General features: G+C 38.0%; 1 protein-coding gene across 1 annotated transcript in view; it reads left to right on the top strand.

Annotated features, from left to right (window-relative positions):
* RTTN (rotatin) overlaps positions 1-25,569 on the top strand; it is a 189,757-nt gene that overhangs the window by 6,003 nt on the left and 158,185 nt on the right. The window contains exons 4-9 of the mRNA XM_063451614.1: positions 3,599-3,785; positions 4,863-4,958; positions 5,965-6,058; positions 15,365-15,479; positions 17,435-17,585; positions 18,255-18,420. Of these exons, the coding sequence (XP_063307684.1) occupies positions 3,599-3,785; positions 4,863-4,958; positions 5,965-6,058; positions 15,365-15,479; positions 17,435-17,585; positions 18,255-18,420 (809 nt within the window). The remainder of the gene's footprint in view (positions 1-3,598; positions 3,786-4,862; positions 4,959-5,964; positions 6,059-15,364; positions 15,480-17,434; positions 17,586-18,254; positions 18,421-25,569) is intronic.

The raw sequence follows: 25,569 nt of genomic DNA, 5'->3' as shown, positions 1-25,569 counted from the left end.
AATAATACAGAATGTGTTTGCTATCTCTCCATCCCCTGATACATTTCAGGAGTTGATGTCTACCATTACTTTGAAATATCTTCTTTTGGTACAGTTGTGTAGCAATTCTATAAAAAAAAAGTATTACATATAAAAAGTATTACATCAGCAAATACCATGAAGTTATTTTAAGAGGATCATGGTAACCTTTCTGTTTTCAAATCATATTATTATTTTTGTTGTTGCTCTTGTATTTTATTATTTACAACTGTGTACAGTAAATATAAACTATACAGGACCCTCTAACTCTTTATTTTTAATTCTCTTTTTATTTCTTTTGTGTTTATTAAACTGAATAATAGTTGACATAAGACTGTAGTATGAAGTTCACATATCCAGTTTAAATGTTATGTGTATATCATATATATACATATATTGTAGTGTGTGTGTGTGTGTGTGTGTGTGTGTGTGTGTGTATGCATATTTCTGTAGGAAAAGCAAGTCTTATGGCTTGACTGGTGTGCAGATTTTTGTTTAACATTGTATTAATTATCCACAGACTTCAGGTGGAAGGGGTTTTCAATCACAATTTTCCCCACCATAACATATATATATATATATATATATATATATATATATATATATATATATACACAGTCAGGTCCATAAATATTGAGACATCGACACAATTCTAATATTTTTGGGTTTGAAATGAAATGAACAAGATGTGCTTTAACTGCAGACTTTCAGCTTTAATTTGAGGGTATTTACATCCAAATCAGGTGAACGGTGAAGGAATTACAACAGCTTGTATATGTGCCTCCCACTTTTCAAGAGACCAAAAATAATGGGACAATTGGCTGCTCAGCTGTTCCATGGCCAGGTGTGTGTTATTCCCTATTATCCCATTTACAAGGAGCAGATAAAAGGTCCAGAGTTCATTTCAAGTGTGCTATTTGCATTTGGAATCTGTTGCTGTCAACTCTCAATTTGAGATCCAAAGAGCTGTCACTATCAGTGAAGCAAGCCATCATTAGGCTGAAAAAACAAAACAAACCCATCAGACAGATAGCAAAAACATTAGGTGTGGTCAAATGAACTGTTTGGAACATCCTTAAAAAGAAAGAACGCACCGGTGAGCTCAGCAACACCAAAAGATCCGGAAGACCACGGAAAAAAACCGTGGTGGATGACCGAATAATTCTTTCCCTGGTGAAGAAAACACCCTTCACAACAGTTGGCCAGATCAAGAAAACTCTCCAGGAGTTAGGTGTATGTGTGTCAAAGTCAACAATCAAGAGAAGACTACACCAGAGTGAATACAGAGGGTTCACCACAAGATGTAAACCATTGGTGAGCCTCAAAAACAGGAAGGCCAGATTAGAGTTTGCCAAACAACATCTAAAAAAGCCTTCACAGTTCTGGAACAACATTCTATGGACAGATGAGACCAAGATCAACTTCTACTAGAGTTATGGGAAGAGAAGAGTATGGAGAAGGAAAGGAACTGCTCATGATCCAAAGCATACCACCTCGTCAGTGAAGGATGGTGGTGGTAGTGTCATGGCGTAGGCATGTATGGCTGCCAATGGAACTGGTTCTCTTGTATTTATTGATGATGTGACTGCTGACAAAAGCAGCAGGATGAATTCTGAAGTGTTTCGGCAATATTATTTGCTCATATTCAGCCAAATGCTTCAGAACTCATTGGACGGTGCTTCACAGTGCAGATGGACAATGACCCGAAGCATACTGCAAAAGCAACCAAAGAGTTTTTTAAGGGAAATAAGTGGAATGTTATGCAATGGCCAAGTCAATCACCTGACCTGAATCCGATTTGAGCATGCATTTCACTTGATGAAGACAAAACTGAAGGGAAAATGCCCCAAGAACAAGCAGGAACTGAATACAGTTGCAGTAGAGGCCTGGCAGAGCATCACCAGGGATGAAACCCAGCGTCTGGTGATGTCTATGCGTTCCAGACTTCAGGCTGTAATTGACTGCAAAGGATTTGCAACCATGTATTAAAAAGTGAAAGTTTGATTTATGATTGTTAATCTGTCCCATTCCTTTTGGTCCCTTAAAAAGTGGGAGGCACATATACAAACTGTTGTGTTTCCTACACCGTTCACGTGATTTGGATGTAAATACACTCAAATTAAAGCTGAAAGTCTGCAGTTAAAGCACATCTTGGTGGTGTATAGAGCCAAAGAGATTAGAATTGTGTCGATGTCCCAATATTTATGCATTGGGTTGGTTACTGGTTTGCTTATTGAGGCTTGGTAGTGCTTGGGAATTTCTGTGGTAAAAGCAAGTCTTATGGCTTGACTGGTGTACAGATTTTTTTTTTAACATTGTACTTATTATCCACAGACTTTAGGTGGAAGGGGTTTTCAATCACATTTTTCCCCCACCATAACCTATTTGGATTTTGCTTCCCAAGCACTACCAAGCCTCAATATGCAAACCAGTAACCAACCTCATGCTGATGAGTAGCATTAACAACGAAACAGCTGTCCATGAGTGGTTCACTGGTTTTGCATCTTTTCCTATATTGTGTTTCAAGCTGTTGTATACAGCAAACACAGATTAAAAGGAATCCATGTTTAAAATGGAATGAGGCAAAAATTTGATTCTTTGTTTCACTAATTTTCATATGCCCGCCCAGAATCCTTTGCGGTTGTAACATCGCTGCAGTTTGGGGATTTCTGTGGGAAAAGCAAGTCTTATGACTTGACTGGTGTGCAGATTTTTGTTTAACATTGTAAATATATATATATATATATATATATATATATACCATAACTAATAATGATATATAACTCTCCCTCCAAAGATCTCAATGTTAATCTAAAAGATATTGAGGCTATAGTCATAATTTAGGGTTAGTGGAGTGTTTGAAACTGGGCTGGTGTCCCAGAGAGGCCTTCTGGTGAAAGACCACAAGTGACAATTTGGAAGAGGTATTAATTTTCATTGCAGTTCTGAGAGTGCAACTAGCAGACCATAGATTTTCTCTGGATGGTTTACTGAAGGCGTGTTTTAGTGTTAGAAATGCAAAATTATTGTAAATAATGAAATAAATGAAATATATAAAGGATTTTAACTGCCTTATTTCACCCAGCACACTGCTCTGTGTAACCTCTCCAACTCTTGTATCTTGATTATTTCGGCCAGTTATTTGGAGACTAGTGCAAATTAGATGAAAAGTGCCACGTTGTAGGCCAGTCAGCATCTCCACATAGAGATACATTGAGTCAGTGCATCTCTATGGGAAGCGCTCAGTGTCTACATGCATGGTCTGTAGACGGTGAATGTCGGTCTTTTCAAGAACAAACCCAAGACGACCCTGTAATTGCTGTCCGAGTGACGGCCACTATACGTGGCCTTAATAAGCATTGTAAGCTCTCAGAAAAGGCAGCATTTACACTGCTGAGCTTGCAGGGACAAGCTATATGCCCCAGAAGCACTACATAAAGCTGTAGTGGTTCTGATGACTATAGTGTCCCTTTACCAAAAAATAGTCATATATATTTTAAGGTTAGTCTATCATTTCAAAGTCCATTGTGTATTTTTTAAATTCCAACTTAAATATATAAATGTATTTCTTTTCTAATAGCATGCCACAGCAGCTCAATGGCTAATAGAAATTGGTGCAGTGGACTTCTTCTCTCAACTTCGGCCAAATGTTGAACCAAATCTACAGGCATTGGTGGATGGTATTCTGGATGGGCTTTTTCTACTACCCACAGATATTCCCAGTAGCAGTCCAACAGCAATTTATGAAGTGAAATCTTCATATAAAAGTGTGTGTTTTTCTTTTCATTTCTTTTGTGTTCTTTTTGTTTATTTCTGTATTTTATTTAATTTTTATACTAACTCTCTACATCTCTTTTTCACTCTTTTGTACCCTGCAGTGATTTATTTGTTCTAGGTCTTCCAGAGCACTTCAGTTACAATTGCTAATTATTGCAAGTAAACTTTAACCACACACTCAGATTGCCCCAGGTCAATTTCTACTTGCATTTGATACATTTGCCAAAGAACATTTACATGTTTCTAATGAACTGATGTAACAGATACAAAAAAATAATAAAATAAGATTTGAAGATACTCTTCTATAATGAAATTGTCTGAAATAGGGCAGTCCAGAAAGCCTACACACTGTGGTTTAAGGCAAGGCTCAAAATTCCAATTCCTACTTTACTAGCCAGGCTTAAAAGTTACTCTACACTGCACTCACCAGGGGTGAATTTTCACTTCCTATTGACTAGCAGCAAGTGGAACTTTTGAGCCCAGCTGTGAAACTAATAAACCATATAAAAGGATATGCTCCCTGAAATAAAACAAAAAATATCAAAAAAGAAAAGCGGCTATCCAAAAGAGGGGAAACCTTTATTCTATATTGTACACTAGTTAGTCAAAGTAAGGCACCACAATAAATACAGTACCTCCACAGATCATCCATTTGAAGTTTGTACATTGGATTCCCAGGCCATTTTTATTAATGGCAATATAATTCTGAACAGAACTGTTGGTAGTGCTGAAAAAAAAAACATGTTAGGTACTTAAAATAATGTAACATCTTCTGTTATATAGGTTTTATAATGCGTTCTAAATTGCCAAAGCACCATTCTTAGCTAGTATCACCATGGATACGTTTTTAGGCAAATACAAGCAAAATGTGCTGCATCCAGATGTACATGTATTCTAGTTGTGGATAGTGCAACTTTTTAATAAAAAAAATGATATGTCAGCAGGTTTATTCCTTAATAACCTCAGTTTTACAATAAAATGATACATTTTACTGTTTTATTGGCTGGTTTACATACATATATGCTAGATTTGGCAAGTTTGCAATGATAACTATATCTTCTTATTAGCTATACAAAAACAAGAAGATGATTTGATTGATGGATATTTCCAGCAAGACATTTTCAAGCTCCAGAATTTGGGAATATCTGCAGAGGATTCAATTGGTATGCATTGACATGTTTTATAATTCATCCATGTTAAACAAATGACTAATATTATAGTGTTTTATGTCTGATTTCACCCCAGTCCTGCACACAAAGTTGGAGGGAAACTCCTTATAGCTACAAACCAGATTACATTTGCACCATGCATTGCTTTTCTGCAATTAATAGAGACACTTTAATTTATGTCATTCCTTACCCCTCAGGCTTTATATAGGAGCCAACTGTTCACTGACCATGCCACTGTAGCAAGTGTTGTTGGAGCATGTGGACTGGAAGAGAGTATTAAAAAAAATATTAGATGATTGCAGCCAAAAGTGAATTAATGCTACAGATCCTGTCTGACACATTCCTCACAAATACCTGTAAGAAGAATATGTGTGTATTCTGTTGATTAATCATCATTACATTTGTAGTATATTCTATAATTTACATTTCCTGTGTGTTAGAGATATCTCATCTTGTAGATGTTTAGATATTAAGATGACACAATAAGCTGAATAAAAAAACCAAAAAAAACTACCTTGTTGGTTCTGCTCTACTTAGCAATTGTCTTGTAAATTCACAATATGCGTATTACCCTGATACAATCCATCCAGCCACTGTGTATACCCAATTGAGTTTTTGTTACATCTAGTTGCAAATAGCATTAACTACTTAGTCTAGCTAGTTATGTTGTGGAAGGTTCTTTATGATGTAACTTACTGACTGTGACATGGTGTGATGTCATACGCTGAGCTTTGTTTATTTGCATGTGTGTGTATATATGTGTATGTGTATATGTATGTATGTATATCACATACACACACATACTGGGTATTTTATTCATTTACAGTTATTTATTAGGAAAATAAAACTAAATTCTTTAGCTGATATTGAGTGTTGAAATATGTTTTTTCATTTATATATCAGTGACATTTAAAATGTTTTTTTTACACTTTCTGCATCTATCTGCAGATAATGTGTTCTATTTTAAAGTACTGTTTCTTGTTTTGTTTTTCTATAACAGTAAGTCACTGTGCTGCCACTTGTTTGAAGTTTCCTGCATTTCCTTGGTTGACCTTAACTACAACAGATAGGCATGTGCTTTCCACAAATGAAAGGTATGTTTCAGATTTTGCCCTTACTGCTTAACGTTTCCACCAAGCCTTTTTAATAAAATTTTTTAAAAAATTTGAATGACCTCTTACTAGTAATTTATATTTAAGGAAACCCTGTAAAATAAGCATAGACTTATCTGGGAAAAACTCCCCTTGCTGCTTACGATGCCCTGTCTCATGTCACTGCTTCCCTCACTGTGGCGAACTTGCCCTTGCCACGAGCTCCTGGAGGAACTTACTAGTTAACTGCATAGGCGTGCGCAGCCTATTGCATTAGGGTGTGCACCCTAAAGCCCCAACACACGCCGCATGTATATGTATATGTATATATATATATATATATATATATATATATATATATATATATATATATATATATACACACACACATACATATACTGCTGTTTGTGTGTGTGCTGTGTGAGGGTGCTGGTAGTGTGCTGTGTGTGAGGGTGCGGTTTGTGTGTTAGGGTCCTGTTAGTGTGCTTTGTGTGTGAGGGTGCTGTTTGTGTGGTGTGTGTGTGAGGGTGCTGTTTGTGTGGTGTGTGTGTGAGGGTGCTGTTAGTGTGCTGTGTGTGAGTATGCTGTTTGTGTGAGGGTGCTGTGTGTGTGTGTGTTTGTGAGGGTGCTGTTAGTGTGCTGTGTGTTGTAAGGGTGCTGTGTGTGTGTGTGTGTGTGTGTGAGGGTGCTGTTTGTGTGGTGTGTGTGTGAGGGTGCTGTTTGTGTGGTGTGTGTGTGTGAGGGTGCTGTTAGTGTGCTGTGTGTGAGGGTGCTGTGTGTTGTAAGGGTGCTGTGTGTGTGTGTGTTTGTGAGGGTGCTGTTAGTGTGCTGTGTGTGAGGGTGCTGTGTGTTGTAAGGGTGCTGTGTGTGTGTGTGTTTGTGAGGGTGCTGTTAGTGTACTGTGTGTGTGAGCGTGCTATGTGTGTGTGTGTGTGAGGATGCTCTGTGTGTGATGGTGCGGTGTGTGTGGGTGCTGTTTGTGTGCTGTGTGTGAGGGTGCTGTGTGTGCGCACTGTTTGTGTTAGGGTGCTGTGTGTGTGTGGGTGCTGTATGTGTGTGTGCTGTATGTTTGGGGGGATTGTGAAGGTGGGGGCAGATTAGTAAATAACACCCCTCCATTCTTACCTTATGTAGGGAGGGGGGATCCTTGCTGTCATCCCTGGTGGTCCAAGGGAGAGTGAACTCTAGCCTGCGGGGCTAGAGTTCACTCTCGCGAGATCTGAGCATTGCCGCCGCACCGCTCAGATCTCGCAAGAGGAACCTGGCAGAGCTTCTGTCTAGAGCTCCCCGGGTCCTCTCCTGCCTCCCTCCATGCTGCTGTGGGCTGGTGAGGTAGATCTTTGATCTCCCCGCCGGCCCATGGAGGCTTAGAGCAGAGCCACACTTTATTCCTGGGGAATAAAGTGTGGGAACTCTCCCAAGATCCCCCCCCCCCTCCACCCCAAAAAAAATATACACTTGTGTGTGTGTGTGTGTATATATATATATATATATATATATATATATATATATATATATATATATATATATACATATACATACATACATACATACATTCACAGACACACTCACAGACACACACATACATTCACAGACACTTACAGGCGCACACACACACATAAACTCACAGGCGCACACACACACAAACTCACAGACACACACACTTATAGACACACTCACACTCACACACATACACTCACAAACACACAAATTATAATTTTTTAATAAAAAATTGTCCACCCAGCCTCCCTACCTGGAGTGCTGGCGTGGACTTTGTCCCTGGGGTCCAGTGGGGCGGGCGCTTCTCTCCATATCAGCCGCGGCAAGGGAGCTGTGTGCTGTCTGCTCCCTCTCGCCGCGCGGGCTGTCTACAGTAGCTGGGAGCCGGAATATGACGTCATATTCCGACTCCCGGCATCAGCAAGCGGCGCGCGGCGAGAGGGAGCAGACAGCACACAGCTCCCTCGCCGCGGATGGTGACAGGCACCCGACGGGGGGGGGGGAGGGGAGGGGGAGAGGTGTCCATCACCTCTTGCTGCCCCCTCCATGACAGGGTGAACACGGGGGGGAGGTGGAGGGCATTTGGGGGGGGAAGAGTGCCTGCAGGAACAGTGGGAACATTGTTCCCACGCGTTCCTGCAGGACTCACAGGCGTGCCGCGGGGATTAGGGTGTGCCCAGGCACACCCGGCACACCCTGTGCGCACGCCTATGGTTAACTGCCTGCTTCAGGACTATGGACCCAGCTAAAAGGCTGTTAAAACACATTGGTTCGTGAGATTCCCAGGACGTTTCGGGAACCGAACCAACATCCGAACTGCGGATCACTGTGCTGGTAACCATTTTGGATTTCGTTCCTGACTTATATTTTTTATCTATATATATTTTTAAATTGTGAATAAACTGGTTTTTATCTTCACCCAGTTTTTATTATTTCAAATATTGTTCTAGTGGCTTTTTATAGCGATATAACAATTATATTGCACTGCAGAAATAATTTTTTGCAATACTATTTCTTTTGCCTTACAAGGTTTATATCTTTTCACTAAAAGTATATAACTTGGTGTTTATTCCATATATCCTACCTATAGCAGTTTTTAAAGGTATACACACCCTACACATTGGTTGCACTCTATCTTAGTTTCTCACTGTCTCCTTTATAGAGATAGCGTCCTCTTTAAGAATTTTTATCACTTTTTTCATATTTATTACTTTTATTTCCACATTACCAATAGATCACTATTTTTATATGTTAGCCATTTTTTGCCAGTCAGCTCCTGGATCACGTACACTGCACTTAGGGTGTTACCCTTCACAATAGAACCTGTACATGAAGGGTACTGTTATACTCCGGAGACTTCGCTGAACACAAATATTAGTGTTTCAAAATAGTAAAACGTATCACAACAATTATATCGTCCGTGTAAATGCCATTTGTGTGTGAAAAATGCAAAAAACGTCACTTTCACTGCCGATATCATCATGTAATACATGTTACTGTTTTGAAACACTAATATTTGTGTTCAGCAAAGTCTTCCGAGTATAACAGTACCCCTCATGTACAGGTTTTATGGTGTATTGGAAAGTTACAGGGTTAAATATAGTGCTAGCAAATTAAATTCCCTGGACTTTCGGCCTGCGTTGTCGGGCAGGTCCAACAAATTGTAATTAATAAAATTACCTAATTATGTAAAATTATTACATAAATATATACCGTAGGTACAATTATTATATATATTATTTTGTTCTACATGTATTTTGATATTAATTTTAAAATACAGTTAGACCGAAATTACACACATATTTTTGTATTTTTCTTTTTAATTTTTTTACGTATTTACATATATATTTATTTTATATTATATATATATATAAAATTGTGTGTGTATATATATATATATATATATATTTTTAATCAATATTATTCTATGTGTATTGTGATATTAATATATATATTAATATTAAAATATACTAAGACAGTTTATGTGTAAATGTGTGTGTGTGTGTATGTGTGTATATATATATATATATATAATATGATCTAAGTATATATTTTTTTAATTTTACACTGTTTTCATCTTTATTTATTTTACAGCCAGCAGGGGGACTACCTGCTGACAATGCTGTGGACGGCTATGCCGTCTGTAATCGTGAGGTCCTCGCAAGGACCTCGCGATCACATGGCCCAGGGGGGCCAGAACGGCAGCAGGAGGACTCCCTGGGATGGAAGGAGGGGATGGGGATATTATAAAAGAAAAAAACAAAGGAAAAAAGGAATGCTCTTTAAGCAGGAAGCTGGGGGGGGTTTGAATAAGGAAAGGAGGAGGGGTAATTGAGCTTGTTTGTATAAAAAGGGAGAGTTTGTGTATTATGGAAAAATAATGCCATCAAAGGGTCTGGAGAAATCATAATAGACCATGAAAATGTAAAGGGACACTATACCCACCAGTATTTTGGCTTGTATATAGCCACCAGTTTTTTTTGGCTTGTATATAGGTTTGTATTCCTGACACTATACTGTTCCTTTAAGATCAAATTATATGTTTATGTCTCTGGAAACCGTTAAGATAGCATTATTTACTCCTAATGCTTCAGCTAAGGTTCACATACAAGTGTCAGTCTGCCTAAAACTGTTGGAAGTTGTAACTATGGTCAGCTAGTTTTGCTGATGTCTTTAATTCAGTGATCTGACAGAAGAGAAACAGGGAAACGAGTACTTCACCATTCTGTCTCCTAGCTATTTTCCTGGCTTATATCGGTTACAGGATTGGTATAGAATTAATACAAGCAATTGTAAATAGCAGCTACTGGGTGATATTGTAACTCCCAGTAATCCTGGGTAGATCGGGACGTGTGTGCTGCTACTGTCTTGAACTAAACCTGACCACACAGGTTTATTCACACTGCACATTACACTATTTAATGCACAATATAATGTCACCCTCTACACACAGTGCAGGATTTGAAAACACAATCTGTGTGTTGAAATAAGATAAACAAACAGTTGCACAGTGATGGCCTGCTTGACATGTTACTAATGTGTTAGCAGCCCATGCAGTCACTACACCTTTAATATGTCTACTGACAACGTAGAGGATTAGTTAAATTGTAAAGTAAAAATAACATTATCAATACATTTGCTAACGATAAAATGTTACAATCTATAAAGATGCAGCATGCCAAGCTTACATGACAGCTGATGTTAAAAAGATTGTAAACAGTCCCAATTATTTTGCCATGTGGCAGGAGATCTTAAGATTGTCTGTTTCTTTCCTGTGTGTGTTTTCTCTCTCTCACCTGTGTATTTGTATTTTATTTGATCAGCATGCTTGTATTGCATCTACTCTTGTCTCATTTGTTTGAAAAAAAACTGTCAATAAAATAAAAACTTTTCAGGGATAGCTTTCATTCCCCTTATTTTTTATCATTTACATTTGCTCTGTATCAAAATACACAAAACTATGATGAAGAGCTCACATATCAGTAGTAACTGAAATAGACTATACACTCAATAAATGTTTTTTTTTTTGCTCTCTTTATTAAGAATTATGCAGTTTGACTTCTTTTTTAAGTTGTAATCATGGCACATTAACATATTTAGGTTGATTTACTAGAAGATGGTGAAACAATACAATCTCTTAACAAATCCATAATATTTACTATCACAATCCATGAACTGACTTCTGGGCATAACATGGCTTATTCGGTATATTTTTCTGGCGTAAGTGCAGGCTTTGCCCAACGCTGGGAAAACAATTATGCTTTTTTAGTCGTCAACTAAGCCACTTTGCATGTAAATAAAATTAAATTTTAGGTGATAGTTAGTGTGTTAGCTAAATAATAGAGTTAAAGTTAGACTATATATTTGCAACATACTGCCTTTCTCCATTCTTTATAATATATTATATCGGAGTCTGATAGAACTCCAGATTTATCATTCCTCCATTCAAAAGTTGCTCCATTGCAAGTTGCATTTAACTCTTGAGATGCAGAAAATGGTGGTAGGCTTACTTCGTGAATAAACATATAATGTAAAAATAAATACCCATTAATTTTACCTACGTCAGATGTTTAAAAAAAAACAAACAAACAAAAAAAAAAAAAAACATTAACGAATGTTGAAGCTGGTCCTGAAGTTGAAAGCACTGCATAGATTATCATTATATAATGGTTTATATAGGCTTAGAATTTCCACTCACCCACTTGTATTCGGTAGTGAAAACTTAGCCCTGGGGAGTAGAAATTTACCCCTGGACCCTCTAGGCTTGCAATAGAAAGTAATTTTCAAGGCCTGGCTAAAAAGTTGATCCTATCATGGTGTAATGGGATACTATAAGCATCAAAACAGCTTTAGCTTAATGAAGCAGTTTTGGTGTAGATATTATGCCCCATGCAGTCTCACTGTTCAATTCCTTGCCATTTAGGTGGTAAATCACTTTGTTTCTGTTTATGCAGCCCTATCCACAACTTCACTGGCTGCGACTCACACATCCTGCATGAAAAAAAGTTTCATTTTCAATAAGATGTTAACTTACTTTAAAAGTTTTTGTCTCCTGCTTTTTTAAATTGAACTATTCAAATTCTAAGGTGTTGAAGGTATTAGAGGAGCAGGCAATAAGAAATTCTAAATTAAACAGAATGTGCAATAAAGGAAGTTTAAACATTAGCTTGCTCTCTACATGAAGTGTTTAGGAAGGCTGTGCAAGCCACATTCAGGGAGGTGTGACTAGGGCTGTGTAAACAAATGGCAGATTATTGAGCAGTGAGACTGCAGGGGCATGATCTACCCTCAACAACTGCTTAATGTAGCTAAAGGTGTTTTGGTGCCTATAGTTTAACTTATTCTCAGGCACTCAGAGTGTTAAAGCCGCAGGTTTTAATGAAACAAAAAGGCAGCCTGCGGCTTTAACACTCTGAGTGTCTGGGAATTTCCTTGTTGCCTTAACGTGATGGGATTGCTGGTCCTGTTCCAGAACACCAGTGACTGCTGGGATTGAGTGCGGATCCTATAATCACCTTTCCTTTAACTTATTCTGTCACAATAAAGTATATATATATATATATATATATAACATTCTCCAATAAATACCCATGAGTTTTAACATGTTGACTATATTAGATGGACTTAAGTCTGTTTTTTATCAACCTAGATTTCTATGAAACATAAATACTACAAAAACCTTAATTCTCAAATGTAATTTTGTTTAGTTGTACAGTGCCGTGCCATTTGATTTTGGAATCTGCAGTGCGGTTTTATTTCTATTTTCACTAATAAAATCTTTTAAAATTTCACAAAGTTCCATAATATCAAAACTGTGGCAGCCACATAACTCTTGGTCTGAATACCTTGTATTTAAATCTAACTGGGCTATAGAATAATTCAAACATTGAAATACATGCAAGATTTTTTATTTATTTTTAAATATAGAGAAAAAAAGGACCATTGTTTTATAAGAGTTTTCTCCAATTCACTTGTTTATGACATTTCAGTGTGTAAGATTGTTTGGTATTTAATTTTTTTTTTTTTTTTTTTTACAATTATCCAATTTTAACAGCTGTTCTAAATGCAGAAATATACATTTGCAAAATAATAGTAAAATATGCTTATCAGATAAAATGATCTCGGAAATAAAAGTATTGGTGTAAGTAGTTTTTAATCGCTCAGTCATTTGACTGTAATTGGCTTGCTACATATTTCTCAGTGTGAGCAATTCATCAAGCCTTGTCAAAGAAAACCATACGTGAATGACTTCCTTAAAATGAGGGTAAAATAAAATAGAGAATACATTCTTATTTATTCCACATTTTATTTTTTATTTTTTTTGCTACTGATATCTTCTGGAATGCTAAAGAATCCAACTGCCTTTTTCCTTTACAAAGAAATGTATGATTTTACTGTCTGGTGAATAAATGCATAGTAAGTTGTTGTTTTTTAATAATAGACCTGCCAAAGTTTGTTTTTGTATTTTCACTCAGTAGAATAAGAGATCTTAAGACCAATTATTTTTGTTTACACTATTTATTAATGTATGCTGACTAAAAGGAGCATTTAAAGGCATATTACTCCCTAAAAATTAGAGGCTAACATGTTTAGCATTTCATGCCACCTTTCTTTTTAAGGGGTAAATGTTGTTGCAGTACCGTTTTTTTTTTGTATAATTTATACATTACATATAATTCAATATTTAGTGTAATAGAAAGATCAAAGATTAATATGAGTGATGCAGTTCTTATTATTTGCTGGCTGGAGTCTTTGGAAGTGACAGCTCTTTGTTCTCTCAACCTAGTAATTGCTACTGAAGAGTTTACAGTACTTGGCTGAATGTTAAAATAAATATACACTATATGGGCAAACGTAATGGAACACATGACCAATACAAACAGGGACTTTTATGGCATCGGATTCTAAATACATAGACATTAATATGTATTTGGTATCATTTTTCAGTTATAACAGTTTTAATTTTTTGGGAAGGCTTTTCAGGAGATTTTGGAGTGTTTCTCAGGGAATTGTTGCCCATTCATCCAGTAGAGGATAGGTGTGTGCACGGCATGTGCCGGGTGTGCCTAGGCACACCCTAATCCCCGCGGCCCACGCTATGTGCCTCCATGGGCTGGTGAGGGAGATTAAAGATCTCACTCACCGGCCCGCAGGGAGGGAGGTAGGAGAGGACCTGGAGAGCTCTAGCCAGCAGCACCGCCAGGTTCCTCTCATGAGGTCGCAGCGTTGCTGCGAGAGTGAACTCGAGCCCCGCAGGCTTGAGTTCACTCACCACTGAACCACCAGGGATGGCAACAGCACGGTCCCGGGCTATTTCCTAAATGGTCCCCCTCCACCCCCACAGTCCCTCCAAACAAATACACACAAACAGCACCCTCAAACACACAGCACACACACACACACACACACACACAGCACACACTAACAGCACCCTGAAACACATCAAATACACTAACAGCACCCACATACATCACCCTCACACACACATCACCCTTACACATACACACACACACACACACACACACACACTAACAGCACCCTCACACTAACAGCACCCTCACACACACACAGCAGTGTGTGTGTGTGGGTGCTGTGTGTGTGTGTGTGTGTGTAAGGGTGCTGTGTGTGTGTGTGTGTATAAGGGTGCTGTGTGTGAGGGTGCTGTTAGTGTGGGGTGTGTGAGGGTGCTGTTAGTGTGTGCTGTGTGTGTTTGTGCTTTAGGGTGCACACCCTTTTGCAATAGGCTGCGCACGCCTATACAGTAGAGCATTTGTGAGGTCAGGCACTGATGTTAGACGAGAAGGCCTGGCACACAAAAAAAGTAACTTTTCAAGCCAGTTTTATGAATGGGGAGTTACTGATTGACTGAGCGTGTCAGCTGACTGCTCTCAGCCAATCAGCGGCATTCTGTTGTTCCTGAAACTGAGATTTTAGAAGCTGAATGCTGCCTGAAGGGAGTTGAGATCGGCGCTGGAGGCAATTTTGGGGTTAGAACTGTCAAACTCATTCAGGTAAGAGTGAGCCCAGGGCCTCCTGGAACCTTAACAACTTAATTTAGATTAAGTTGTTATGGTACCTAAACAATCACGTTTTTTAAAATTTCCGATATATATTTCTATAGTTAATGCTGTGTTTATTAATCATTTGTGCAAAGTCTTTGAAATTATTTTATTTGGTAATTGTGTTTGTATAATTTGTGAAATCAGTAAAGATATTTGACAACACAGACCTATATTGTTAGCTTAATGTAAATATTTATAATGTTTTTTTTCTTTAAAAAATGAATAACCAAACTATGCATGTTTTCAGCTCTTTGAGAAGTAATAACCATGCTTTCATTTGGAGAAGTTGCCAGCTTTTGCAAGATGTTGTCATGCAAGACTTTCCTGCTGAAATTTTTCTTCAAAGACCAAAGATTGTACAGGTGAGCATAAAAAAGTCCCAGCAAAATTCAGTTCTCACTGCTAAATGTGAGTCACTGAAAAACATTGAAATGCACATATATTCAATGCATTTCTTGCTACATTTTGTACAATGTTTATTACAATCATCATACTTTTGGTGCTACATATCTGCTATATTCAAAATGTGGTTCTGGACTGATGTACAGTGTGTCTTGAAACCTAGTAGTAGGACAATGTTTTGATTTAGGTGTAACACAGAATCTTTGTGAGCATTGCATAGCAAATTTATATAGATTCAGAAATGTCTGGTCTATTTGACTATGTTATCCTGAAGAAGCATCTCACTTGCAGGAGGTGACTTAAAGAAATGCCCCATGCTTTAAAAAAATAAAATTGAGTTGTCTGGGTGCCATGTCCCCTGTTGTAACCCTGCACCTGAAAACATTGCTGTTGTTTTCATTCCTTGATTTATATGCATCTAGTGACTGTCACTTCTCTAGAATTTACACCATTGTATAAAATGTTGACAACTGCATAGAACTTAAAGCAGAACTGTCACTTTCAGGGTCTTTGCATATAACCCCCAAAAGTGACAGATCTGATGTGGGTTGGGTGGCAACTGGGTGCAGGGAAGGTGAATTTAACATCTCTCAGGCTGTCCCTCGCTGCCTCCACCATTTTCATGCTGCTGTCCTGTTTGGCGCCTAGCGCATCAGTGCTGTTCTCTTGCACATGCACGACACAATCTGATTACCCCAGCGTGGCATTTTGCTGCACATGCTTACTAGTCTCTCAATGGGAAAACATTGGATTAGTTGTGATGATCTCAGTCAAAAAGGTAGACCAGCCTCAGAAATCTGTGTTCTGAGGGAGACAAGGTAAGTAAAAGGGGGCCAGAAACCTAAACGGCCATCAAGGCACTATAGCATTAGGAATTACATTCGTATTCCTACTGCTATAGTTTTCCTTTAATGTACGACAATTAATACATGCCATGACTGTTTATATTTTTTATAAAACCTTTTACATGCAGTTTCCAGGGGGAGTCTCAAAGTAGGGATTGCTTTGTTTTATGATCAAGCCTGAGTTTGACCTAAGTTAACAAAAGGCCGAACTCCGCTGTCAACTTTCGTCCAATCCCAGAAGCTACCACAAATGACGGCTGTGTGATTTAGGCTCTGTGAAGGATCCCGCTGTCTCAGGGGATCCTTCATAGTCCTCAGTGTTGTACTCTCGTGCATGTGTAAGATTATAGCATTGACATGACTCCTGGCAACTAAAGCGCCAGGAGCCAAAGAGGACAGCAGCATGAAGATGGAGGCCACTGTGAGGGACAGTCTGAAGTAAGTAAATCTCCCCTGTAGCCAAAGACCTCCAAAACTGACAGACCGGCTTTAACATAAGTGCTGGGTTTCCCCTGAATCAGCGCTTATAACATCTGGCTTCTGCAGAGCTGCAAAAGCAGAGGTAAATCCAGCCACTCAACTGACTATTCTCAGCCATTGATTTGAATTCTATGCTTCTAAATTTGCACAGAATTGACATTAGCCGTTAAGGGGTTAAAGCAAAACGCTGCATATACAGACTGAATGAATTGATGCTGATTAGTTTGCCATATGGATAGTCATACTATCATACACATGGTTTCATAATGGGGATCATGGAATAGGTTTACTCTGTAAATGGTAGATTGATTCCACACATGAGATCAGTTCAAAAGCAAAATTCCAGGTTGTTTCTGTGCAAGAAAAAACATAAAACTAATATTCCAAACAATAATTTTTTGTGAATATATTGTTTTGATTTTGTTGACTACAATTTGTACTAAAACTCAATGCATTCATTGAAAATCTTTTGGTGAAAATGTAAAGGTTAAAAATGTACCCTGAAGTTCCCCTTAGTTAGATTTATACTAAAACCAGCAATGTGAAAATGATTTAATGATTGCTCACATTATGAATGTTAAATGTTTCAGAGCCTTCTGTCACTGCTTGAACTGGCAACTGAAAGAGATGGCCAGCAGCATCTGGCATATCAGTCCATTTGCTGTCTAAATCATTTGTGCATACTGCTTAGGAGCCGACTAAATTTCCACAAGGACCCAGGATTTTTAAGTACTAAGCAAGGTAAGTATAGCCATTAGAGCATTAAAAATGTAATTTCTTTCTTTTTTTTTTTTTTTATTGTAAGCAATTGATGTGTACTAAAAACATACTTTCCACATGGACTTTTTTTTTTTTTTGCTAACATAACGTGAAAAAATGCATTTTATAGAAGACTCCATAATCCTCTCCAAATCGGTTTGCTCATACACAAAGATATATCATAGGTACAAGTAATGACTGTTGACAAAAGGTTAAATTAAATAGCTGGAAATTAGTTAAAACCACAGATTTTGTTGTTTAAGTATCAAAATTGAACACAAGACGGATTTTTCTTATGTTTGAGTCTCATTATGTTGGAATTTCAGTGAAATTTGTTCTCTATAAGCAACCAACATGTCAACATGAAGAATGCTGTGTAGATTTAAAATTGCTGTTTCTTCATGTTTCAAGTGTTTCTTTTGAAAATTATAATGATTATGAGAAGCTTTGTGAAGTCAAAAGGAGTGTCAACGCTTAAAAATGTGTTTTCATATTTACTTTGAATACAACATATACACAGTTTTTAAATCCTCTACAAAACTCTGCAATCTGGACTATAACAGGTTAATTTTACAGAATATATGAAAATTATTTAGGACAGAAGACAATGCTTTTATCAATATTTATTTTATTTATTTGTATATTTTGCAGAAGTAGCTTCACAGAATTCCTCTGTTTTGTATTGCCAAGACACTACTGGTGGTCATAATTCTCAAACTCACTCACCTGTCAATGAAAATATTCGTCCGTCTGTGGTTGGTCGTACCAGTCAACGTCTTCGAGGCGATGGGCAAGACTGGGATGCCACATCTTCTAGGTAATGTTTGACAAAGTGGTTCCTCAGTGTATGATGAACTGAATCACTGAAGTGTTGTTCTGCAATAAAATATATATATATATATATATATATATATATATATATATATATATATATATATATAGAGAGAGAGAGAGAGATTTTCTTTGCACCTGTTGGTCCTTAATTTTGCTATAAATTTACAGAAACCTTCAAGCACATTAAGGCGTTCTATAATGTTAGTTATGGAAGCTAAGTATATGAACAAATTGAAGTTAGAAAGTCAAAGCCGTTTGTATGAAATGTGTTTTTATTTGTAGTATAGCAAGTTATTCTTTACTGTGAAAGTCGTAAAAAAACCTACTTGGTAAAGGAATTACAAAGTCTGAGATTTCCTAATGTGCAGACTTGTGGTTTGACATTTCTGAATTAAGTAAACATTAATTTGTCTTCGAACTATTCATTCCAAGCATAGCCCGAATTACATTTAGCTCTGGATCCCTTTCACTCCCCTCACTTCTTCTCAGCAGTGTATGTCATTGTATGTAGGTATGCCAAATGCAATGTAATTGCATGGTATCATATGAAAAAAAGAAGGGAATAAAAGGTGGTTTGTCAGAACAATCAGAATGTGAGGGTTGAGACAGTAGTTGCTTTAGAGAGATAATTGGACCAGCCTTAAGAGGAACTGTCACCTTTGCATTGACAGCAGTTCTGTTTTACCTTGCTCAGCAAAGACTAGGAGAAAACATACCTCTGCTGAACTTCTGGCTGAATAACACCGCCTTCTCCATTACCTATATGTGCATACACTATAGACTGTGACATGTATTGTATTTAAAACATTTTGTATTTGCATTAAACACAACTAACAGCTAAGTTTTACTATACTCTTACACATACCATTACATATCATTTTGTAAGTTCCTGTTTAATGCATCTTGATGGAAACACAGCAAAACAATAAAAAAAAAAAAACACAAAAAAACTTGACATACATAAAGCATTTTCTTTGATGAACAATTAATTTAGAATAAGTATTTAAAAGAAAAGGCCATGATTTGACATTAATGGCTGGAGATGAACGTAAACTGGATACCTCTAGCAGGGGTGCTAAAAATATAGATGCCCAGATGTTGTAGAACTACAACTCCCAGAATGCTTTGCATGCATTTAGGATGACAAAGCATTGTGGAAGCTGTAGTTTTAAAACATCTGGGGATATTCCGTTTGGGCACCCCTGACCTAGAGTAACCCTCTAGTGGAACTACTAAATGTTAATGGAGGGAAGGAATAGAGAGAATTTAGTATGCTCATAAGCCTATCCTGTATTACAAGTACACACAGTATGAGGCTTCTTTACAAGCAGGGTATATTGGCTGTTTATTATGTGTTTGCATACGCTAGGTTGTGTAAATTTGGCAGAGTTAGCGTCACTAGCTATGAAAAATATACTGATACATATATTTATATTTGACTGTTTAATGCTCTTTTTGCTCTTAATGTTCTTTCACCCTGCAGTACTTCCGATACATACTGATGTAAAAGTAATTAAATAATTTTCCAAATAATAGTAGAAAGGCTTTAAGGATAGCTGAAAATTTTACCTGGCATGGAAATACATTGTTACTGAAATTTTGGGAACTAGTTTTAATTGTTCGTACTAAATTATCTGAATTTATTGTGTGTTGCATCAGTATTAACCCGAACCTTATTCCTAAATATACGCTTCAATGCTAACCTCTTAAATATAATCTTATCTGTAATTTCCAATCTATATCTTTATTACCTAACCTTGTAACCCCTAACCCTTAACTAATGTGCCATCCTACTTTTGATCATTGACCATGCCTTATCCATTATAAATATTGCAGAAACATTACTAAATCACATTCCCCGCTGGACCCGAGAGGAGACTGTTGCAAAGTACGCATCTCAATGACATTACCTCTCAGGTTCAGAACATATACATGTATTTCAACCCAAAAAATACATTTTACAATTAGGGAACCGGTCTGTTCCTATATCCCCGGATAGCCTGGATCTGAGCGCCCAACATATCTCAAAAGCGCTCAGATCCCATGCACGCAGCCAAAATGCCACAGGGGTAAAGTTTAGACCGGCCGCACACGAGACATCTGCCCAAAAGAGCAAAAAAGCTGCCCCCCCTCCCCGTTAGCCCTTGCAAATGCCTTGCCAACTTCTTGTTCTGTGGGGGGGGGGGGAAGGCGAGGAGCTGGCTGGCTACCTCAGGGTCCCCCCGAAGGCTGGCATGCGCTGATGTTGCAGGAGCCGGAATATGGCATCACTCCAGCATCACTAAGGGAGCAAGGGAGCTGAGCAGGGAGATCAGAGCTCCCTCGCCGCTTCCAATACGAGCCTTCCTGCCCACCTGCCCGTATGCCTGCCAACCCAGCCCGCAGCAGCCCCACTGGACCTCAGGGAAGAATCCACTGCAGCACTCCCAAATGTAGGGAGTGTGTGGGTCTGTTTGTGAGTGTGTTCGTGTGTGTCTGTTAGTGAGTGTGTCTGTTAGTGAGTGTGTTAGTGTGTGTCTGTGAGTGTGTGTGTGCATCTGTTAGTGAGAGTGTTAGTGTGTTAGTGTGTCTGTTAGTGTTTGTGTCTGTTAGTGAGTGTGCTAGTGTCTGTTAGTGAGTGTGTTAGTGTGTGTCTTTTAGTTAGAATGTGTGTGTGTTAGTGAGTGTGTGTCTGTCACTGAGAGTGTATATGTTTTTGTCAGTGAGTGTGTATGTGTGTTTGTCAGTGTGTCTGTCAGTGTGTGTATGCATGTCTGTCAGTGTGTGTATGTGTGTCTGTCAGTGAATGTGTGTGTCTGTCAGCTAGTGTATGTGGGTCTGTCAGTCAATGTGTCTGTCTGACATTGAGTGTATATATGTTTGTCAGTGAGTGTTGTATATGTGTATTTGTCAGTGTGTGTCTGTCAGTGAATGCAGCTGAAATGCCACAAAAGAGCAAAAAAGCTGCCCCCGCCCCAATAGCCCTTGCAAATGCCTTGCAACCTCTTGTCCTGGGGGGGGGGGCTAGCATGTGCTGATGTTGCAGGAGCCGGAATATGGCGTCACTCCGGCATCACTAAGAGTCGCGCAAGGGAGCTGAGCAGGGAGAGCAGAGCTCCCTCGCCGCTTCCAATATGAGCCTTCCTGCCCGCATGCCTGCCAGTCCAGCTCGCAGCAGCCCCACTGGACCCCAGGGAATAATCCACTGCAGCACTCCCAAAGATAGGGAGTGTGTGGGTCTGTTTGTGAGTGTGTTTGTGTGTGTCTGTTAGTGAGGTTGTCTGTTAGTGTGAGTGTTAATGTGTCTATTAGTGAGTGTGTTAGCGTGTTCTGTTAGTGAGTGTGTTAGTGTGTGTGTCTGTGTGTGTCTGTGAGTGTGTTAGTGTGTGTCTATTAGTGTGAGTGTTAATGTGTCTGTTAGTGAGTGTGTTAGCATGTTCTGTTAGTGAGTGTGTTAGTATGTGTGTCTGTTAGTGAGTGTTAGTGTGTGTCTTTTAGTTAGAATGTGTGTGTGTTAGTGAGTGTGTGTCTGTCACTGAGTGTATATGTTTGTCAGTGAGTGTGTATGTGTGTTTGTCAGCGTGTGTGTGTCTGTCACTGAGAGTGTGTGTATGCATGTCTGTCAGTGAATGTGTATGTCTGTTAGGGTGTGTCTGTCAGCTAGTGTATGTGGGTCTGTCAGTCAATGTGTGTGTCTGACATTGAGTGTATGTATGTCTGTCAGTGAGTGTTGTATATGTGTGTCCCAGTGTGTGTGTGTCTGACACTGAGTAAATGTGCATCTGTCAGTGACTGTGTATGCATTTCTGTCAGTGAGTGTACATGTGTGTCTTGTCATTGAGTGTGTATGTGTCTGTCAGTGAATGTGAGTGAGTGAAACTGTGAATTACTGAATGCGGATGTCTGTGAATGTGTGTGTTTTTTAAACAGTGTGTGTAACAATGACTGTGTATCTGTAAGTGAGTGTATGTCAGTGCATGCATCAGTGAGGGTGTGTGTCTGTCAGGGAGATAAATTTGGAAGGGGGGGTGCACTTGCACATACTTACACCCACAGATACACACATTGGCACATGCACACACATGGACACATACACATACACTTTCATATACACACTGACACACACATATACACATTGGCACATGAAAACACATTGGCACATACATACACACACACACACACACACACAATCTGACATACATCAGAGCCACCCTCCTGTTAACTTACCGTGTGGTCCTGGGATGTTGGCTGAGGCTGATGGGAATGAGCTGCTGCATGCTCACTCCAGCCTCTCACCTGCCATGCATGTTGCTCCGTCTCTGGGCTGCCGTATCTAGCCTCCTCCTCCCTCCGTACTGCGTGGCAGCAACTCTGTGAAGCTGGGAGCAAGTGCTGTCACTTCCTCCCAGCCAGCCGATACTACAGGGGCTCGGTTGTTCTCATAAAAGGCCGCAGCACCCGACTGGGCCCCTGTTAAGCCATCAAATTGCGGAAGCCATTTTGTTTGGCGGAATTACGGAAGAATCCCATTTGGGGTTCTGCAGAATACCAAGTGGGAAAACGCTAGTCTATACAACAAAACCTCTTCATTAAGCTAAAGTTGATTTATTGCCTATAGTGTCCCTTTAAGGTAACACAGATTTGAAGATACAATTTAAAGAAGAAAAAACAAAAACCTGTGGGGATAATGTGAGGATATTTATGGGGTGATAAATATTAAAAATAATATTTTCATAAAAACTGTCAATTTTTTTTAAAATAATTTTTATTATATCAAAATTGGTATCTTGGCACTGTCCCCGAATAATAAAGCTGAGGATTACTCACGACTTTAATTATCTTAGATCCTAGAGGAAGTTCATTAGAGGATTTTTACTTCACACAGTAATCACAATTTAGTTATAAAAATATAATTTATTGTGACAATAATAATAAAATAATAATATGTAACATGCATGACAATAATCAGTGCATATTAGGTATAACATAAGCATACAATATGTCAATGGTTTAAACACAATACAGCGGCTAAAAGCGACCAGTTGTCAACAATTTAACAAGATTTATGATAGGGCACTGTTTAGAAACTAACTTCACACAGAAAGACAAAACTTTACAGAATACAACAGTGCAACGAGAAGCAATTAAAACTTTGGCTGACAGTTAGATCACACTAATTAACTCTACCACTGCTGGCTACAATCTTCATAGGCAAAATATCCTATTATGTTGCAACTTTACAATTAAAGGAATGTTCATACCAGATCATTTGACCATTCCTAGGACCATCCAATAAGAATAATTCTACCAGATTTTACATTTGCCGAATTTTAACTTTTCTAAATAAGATTCACTATCTTATATCAGAACAAGTCAATATCTCTGGATAAAAATCTGGTATGCTAATGTTAGCAAATTTACCGTTAATACGTTATCTTTATTCCACCTGCAGGAATGGAATTTTTAGAACCATATATTCCTTAGCTAACTAAGATTTCTAATGATTGAAATCTGACCAAGATTTATCTAGATATATATTCCTGCTATAAAACCAGCATAATTACCAGTTAGCTTGTTGATTTTCTCTCAGATGTGTAGATATGTCCCAGGAATTTTTATTGCAAGTATGATGGGGATTGTGGACAATAGACAAGTTTTTGTTAGTTGGCATAGTAATCTATTTTATGTCTGCTATCAATCGCAGGACATGTCACTTCAAAGCATTGGTTCACTCTTATGCCAGACAGAGTGTCTGCAATATCAATCGTAATTTTAGAATTTACACCTCCTAACCTTAATTTCACCCTTTTTCTTACAATGGGACTTTGTAAGAAAGTAATAGTAAAAATTAGGTGTCCAAGAGAGTGTTGTTTCTTGAGTACAGTCCAAGTCAGAATATGTTTCAAAGAGAGTTTGAAAGTGGTTCAAAGAGTGTGAATGTCCCAAAGAGCTGCACCTCCCCAAGAGCTGAATGTATGAATGTCTTCTCTTCCCTTTGTCCTTACTTTTTAAAGGGCCAAACTCTCTGCACGTCACTAATTGATAGGACCAATAGGGGACTGTAGGTGTGTCTTCCCTACAGACTATCATCTAGATTTTGGTCAGTAGATGGTGCAATTACATCACCAAAATTTCTTGTCAGGGGGTCCATTTGCCTTTTTGCTAATTGGGTTAACTGAAATTGTTGATGCTTTTTACGTCATTTTCTTATCTATTTTATGTCTGCTATCAATCGCAGGACATGTCACTTCAAAGCATTGGTTCACTCTTATGCCAGACAGAGTGTCTGCAATTTCAATCGTAATTTTAGAATTGACACCTTCTAACCTTAATTTCACCCTTTTTCTTACAATGGGAATTTGTAAGATTTTGTTAGTTATTTTTTTTTTTAAAGAAAGTAAAATTCATTATATAGTGTTATCTGTCATTGGTGTCTGGTTTTCTTGTGTGAAATTGTGTTTAAGATTATTTATACTCCACTAACAGTATTAAATACTATGACATTTCTTCATTGATATTTATCCATGAATAGTCTATATTGTTAACATAATACTAATTATATGATTTATATAATAGTAAATCTTAAGTGGATAGTGTGTGTGTAAATATATAAAATGATGTATACATTTGTCTCTGGGTTAGTATTCACTGGGTTAGTATTCCATCCCACCATTTTTGCTGTTAGACATCATGCCTTATCTCAGAATTTGTTTACAGAACGCATTCCTTAACTCTGACTTGGATGAATAGAGTAATAGAAAGAAATCTTGTGTCTGGCTTAGCCTTGTAATACAAAATGGAGTCACCTCTGTTCTGAAAGTGACTGGCAGTATACACTTTTAATTTCTGTCTTAACACAAAATGTCTGCCGATATAAATATACTGACAATAAATATAAAAAACATAGAATTAAAGCTACCCTTAATCCATATTTGACATCAACAAAACTTTCCAGACACTAGTCGTCATTTAAGTAACACATTCTTGAATATTTTTACTACAACTGATTGTCTTTAGAAAATGTCTGCTAAGATAGGAGTCATTTCAGATGATAGCCTGATGAACAGTTGCAAATAAAATATGTCTTTGCCAAGTTGTTAGTTTCAAATTTGGAATTTGAAATTATATTTTAGGCACATTAGTTACACAGAAG

This window comes from Pelobates fuscus, chromosome 4 (assembly GCF_036172605.1).
Source record: "Pelobates fuscus isolate aPelFus1 chromosome 4, aPelFus1.pri, whole genome shotgun sequence".
Lineage (NCBI taxonomy): Eukaryota > Metazoa > Chordata > Amphibia > Anura > Pelobatidae > Pelobates > Pelobates fuscus.
The sequence above is the reverse complement of the archived record's forward strand: the minus strand, read 5'-3'. Positions and strand labels throughout refer to the sequence as shown.